The 4,684-nt window shown below is 47.2% G+C and overlaps 1 protein-coding gene across 1 annotated transcript; it reads left to right on the top strand.

The window, feature by feature from the left end:
- The first annotated feature begins 3,572 nt into the window (after nucleotides 1-3,572).
- LOC110585342 (histone H3.3A-like) lies at nucleotides 3,573-4,000 on the top strand. Its single transcript, XM_021695554.1, has one exon. It carries the CDS (start codon nucleotides 3,573-3,575, stop codon nucleotides 3,957-3,959), a length of 387 nt encoding a protein of 128 aa, XP_021551229.1. The 3' UTR covers nucleotides 3,960-4,000.
- The last annotated feature ends 684 nt before the right edge of the window (nucleotides 4,001-4,684 follow it).

The following is a 4,684-nucleotide window of genomic DNA, read 5'->3' as shown; positions in this document are numbered from 1 at the left end:
CCCGCCGCCCCCGCGACCCCCGCGACCCCCGCGCCCCGCACCACCCCTGCCGCCACCTCGCTCGCCCGCACAACCCCGCGGGCGCCTTCGCCTGGCCCCACGCGGGACCCGCGCGCCCGGGCGGGGCGGGCCCGGCAGCCTCTGCGCGCCTGCTCCTCTGCATACGCCACGCCCTCGTCGTGACGTCCCGATGCTGGTGTTTCGCACCCCTGGGGGTTGAAAATAGAGGACTTAGGAGAGATCTACTCTGATTTTTCTAGCTAAAATGAACTTTATAGTTTTGTTCTTTGTTGGTTTTGTTTTTTAAAGTAATCTCTACACCCAGCGTGGGTCTTGACCTCCACCCGCAGGCGCATTCTGTACTCGCTGATCCAGGCAGGCGACCCATACTAGTTTGTAGTTTAAATTTAGACTGAGGCGTTTGATTTTCTCACCATCTTTTTCTAACCTTTTTCCCACTGAGAAATCACCGTATTGGGGCTATTCAGCCCCCCGTGGGTTTCTACTTTTACCTTTTCTTTGGCTGACCAGTGGCCTCAAGCAGGTTAGGGCAGATTTGCTTGACTTGTAGATTTCCCTATGTATGACATATTAACTATGTTAAGTGAAAAAGATAAAGTCCAAAAATATATGTAGTATGCTACCGTTTGTCTAGGAAAAATGTGAAAACAAGAAAATTATAGTCTTGCAAAAAGAAACACAAAACTGGGGCGCCTGGGTGGCTCAGTTGGTTAAGCGACTGCCTTCGGCTCAGGTCATGATCCTGGAGTCTCGGGATCGAGTCCCGCATCGGACTCCCTGCTCAGCAGGGAGTCTGCTTCTCCATCTGATTCTCCCCCCTCTCATATTCTCTCTCTCTGACTCATTCTCTCTCAAATAAATAAATAAAATCTTTCAAAAAAAATTAAAAAAAAAAAAAAGAAACACAAAACTAATAAACCAGAACTGATGATAGTAAGGGGGGGCGGGGTGTGAATGGAAGGAGAGAGTGATGCTTTACTGAGTGTACCTTCTTTGTAATTCTGACTTTTGCAACTCTATTACTGTTTTACATATATTTTTAAATTGCAGGGGGAAAATTCCTAAAATTGAATATGAGCATAACTGAATCTAACTATCTCAGATGAATAGTGTAACCACACTGAAATAGAAAAAAATAACCAACTGAAATGACTTTTGGACACAGTACATTGACTATACACATCTTCAAGTCTAAAGACAAGAAGTGCAAACAAATACTGAACTGTCCCATAGTAGGTTTGTATTTCATAGCTACCGGGTTGTAACAATTCTGTACTAATATTGCATGTATTGTAGGATTGAGCTAATGAGTAAATGGGTGTTGGGGAGTCAAGGTTCTCACAGCTGGAGAAAAGAGATGCAAATATGGAATGGTGGAGGGCAAGAAGAAACTATGTATGTTTAACTGAAAGTTGGAATTGAAGGTATCGGTCTGGGCTCATTATTTTTAGTAGATACAGATACGTGTAGGAAACTTTTTACCTCTATTCACTAAAGAGGACTAGAAGCAAAGACAGTAGCATTAAGCATACTTACTGCCATGATATTGCTTTCTAAATGCCATTCTCCACTAAAAAGAACCAGGCCTCTTTGGAGAAATAGATAATTTTCAGGGGTCAAGAAAAGTACAAAATGGCCTGTGGGAAACAGAACAGCACAACGACCACTGGTGCATGTTCATTCAGACTCCGAGATCTCTGAGAAAACTCGAGATTGAAGGGTTAAAAATAACCCGAAAGGATCAGAGTGAAATGCCCTTGGGATGTGTGTGGTCTGTTCTAAAGTACACAGCAGATGTTTTGTAGATAGGAAGCCAGTTGTAAACAGCACACTGTGCATTCCCTTCTGTGTTCTCTTATCCTGTGTTAAGATCCGAGTACAATGGTGTTTACAATTAATTGATCACAGCCAGTTACAGATTTCTTTATTCCTTCTCCACTCCCATTGCTTCACTTAACTAACCCTGTGTACGTGGAAGAATGTGCCTTACTAAGCCCCTGCTGTAAATCATTACAGATCTATATCATTGTAGAAGGTATATTAGATTATGGAGCCCGAGACTTGGGGCCTCGGGCTGTTTGCTTGGGGTCCCCTGTGCCTCGCTATACTGTCATCTCTTTTTCTCAGTTCCTTCGGCGCCCCAGGTCCCCGACTCTCTGAGGTCGACAATGGCCCCGGAACATCTTTTGCCAGAAGATAAGGAAATGCTCCAAAAATTTTATGGACATGTCGAAAGGACACAGTAGCCACCCTGCACTTGATCTTAGCCAAAAAGCGGAGAAACGATCCACAGTAGCCACCCTAAAGGGGCTTTCATAGGCCCAATCTGGGAACATTTGAACATCAAAATAAATTTAAAAACAGTTATGGGTCACAAACAACAGAATAAAATAACAACCATGGGGGTGCCTGGGTGGCTCAGTTGGTTGGGCATCTGCTTTCTGCTCAGGTCATGCTCCTGGGGGTCCTGGGATTGAGCCCTGCTCGGTGGGGAGCCTGCTTCTCCCTCTCCCTCTGCCTGCTCCTCCCCCCTGCTTGTGCTCTCTTTCTCTCTCTCTGTCAAGTAAATAAAATCTTAAAAAAGAAATAACAACCATGAGTTCATACTGATAGTACATAGGGAAGGAGGGAAAGTTCTTTCTTTCAATACAATGCCAACTAATAAATGAAGAATGAATGATGGAATTAGAAAGTCAACATTTGTGGGGGGGGCCTGGGTGGCTCAGTCGTTGTGCGTCTGCCTTCAGCTCAGGTCATGGTCCCAGGGTCCTGGGATCGAGCCCCGCATGGGGCTCCCTGCTCAGCGGGAAGCCTGCTTCTCCCTCTCCCACTCCCCCTGCTTGTGTTCCCTCTCTCTCTGTGTCTCTCTCTGTCAAATAAATAAAATCTTAAAAAAAAGGGGGGGGCACCTGGAGTCCAGGGATCGAGTCCCGCATCAGGCTCAGTCGTTGGGCGTCTGCCTTCGGCTCGTGTCATGGTCCCCGGGTCCTGGGATCGAGCCCCGCATCGGGCTCCCTGCTCCGCGGGAAGCCTGCTTTTCCCTCTCCCACTCCTCCCGCTTGTGTTCCCCCTCTCGCTGTGTCTCTCTCTGTCAAATAAATAAAATCTTTAAAAAAAAATCAACATTTGTCAATTATGATGCAAGAGTCATCAATGGATGCTAAAAAATACTGTGTTAGGCGTGCCTGGGTGGCTCAGTCTGTTAGGTGTCCAACTCTTAGTTTCGGCTCAGGTCATGATCTCATGGGTGTTGATATCAAGCCCACCCCCACCCCATGGGCATCCACACTCAGCGGGGAGTCTGCTTGAAGATTCTTTTCCTCTGCGCCCCCCCCCCCCGCTTGCTGTGGCCAAGCGGACTCCCCGCTGAGTGCAGAGCCGGGTGGGGGGCTCGATCCCAGGACCCTGAGGTCATGACCTGAGCCAAAACCAGGAGTTGCGGTGTTCGCAGCCGTCGCTGCAACGCCGTAGCTCGCCAACGCCAGCGCCGCCTCTAGCTCGCCGAGCTCCAGCCGAAGGAGAAGGAGGGTAAGTGAGGAGGTTTCTGTACCATGGCTCGTACAAAGCCGACTGCCCGCAAACGGACCCGTGGTAAAGCACCGAGGAAGCAACTGGCTACAAAAGCCGCTCGCAAGAGTGCGCCCTCTACTGGAGGGGTGAAGAAACCTAATCGTTACAGGCCTGGTACTGTGGCACTCCGTGAAATTAGACGTTATCAGAAGTCCACTGAACTGATCTGCAAACTTCCTTTCCAGCGTCTGGTGCGAGAAATTGTTCAGGAATTCAAAACAGATCTGCGCTTCCAGAGTGCAGCTATTGGTGCTTTGCAGGTGGGCCTCTTTGAAGACACCAACCTGTGTGCTATCCATGCCAAACGTGTCACAATTATGCCAAAAGACATCCAGCTAGCGCGCCGCATACGTGGAGAACGTGCTTAAGAATCCACTATGATGGAAAACATTTCATTCTTTAAAAAAAATTTTTTTTCTCTTCTTCCTGTTATTGGTAGTTCTGAACGTTTAGATTTTTTTTTTCCCCGTGGGATCAAACGTACCTAAGTATATGATTGCAAGTGGAAAAATAAGGGACAGAAATCAGGTATTGGTAGTTTTTTCATTTTCATTTGTGTGTGAATTTTTAATATAAATGTGGGGACATATAGCATTAATGCAAGTCAAAATGTTTCAGTGAAGGGGCGCCTGGGTGGCTCAGATGGTTAAGTGTCTGCCTTCCGCTCAGGTCCTGATCCTGGGGTTCTGGGATTGAGCCCCACATCGGGCTCCTGGCTCAGCGGGGAGCCTGCTTCTCCCTCTCCCTCTGTCTCACCCCCTGCTCATGCTCTCTCTCTGTGTCTGTGTCTCAAATGAATAAATAAAATCTTAAAAAAAAAGTTCCAGTGAACATGTTTCAGCAGTTCAACTTTATAGCAATTATAAATAAAACTGTTAAATTTTTCGGGTGCCTGGGTGGCTCAGTTGGTTAAGCGACTGCCTTCGCCTCAGGTCATGATCCTGGAGTCCAGGGATCGAGTCCCGCATCAGGCTCCCTGCTCAGCGGGGAGTCTGCTTCTCCCTCTGACCCTCCCCCCTCTCATGTGCTCTCATTCTCTCTCTCAAATAAATAAATAAAATCTTAAAAAAAAAACTTAAATTTTTCTGGACAA

Source organism: Neomonachus schauinslandi, unplaced genomic scaffold (genome assembly GCF_002201575.2).
Source record: "Neomonachus schauinslandi unplaced genomic scaffold, ASM220157v2 HiC_scaffold_1932, whole genome shotgun sequence".
NCBI lineage: Eukaryota > Metazoa > Chordata > Mammalia > Carnivora > Phocidae > Neomonachus > Neomonachus schauinslandi.
Note: the sequence above shows the minus strand (reverse complement) of the source record. Positions and strands in the feature narration are given on the sequence as shown.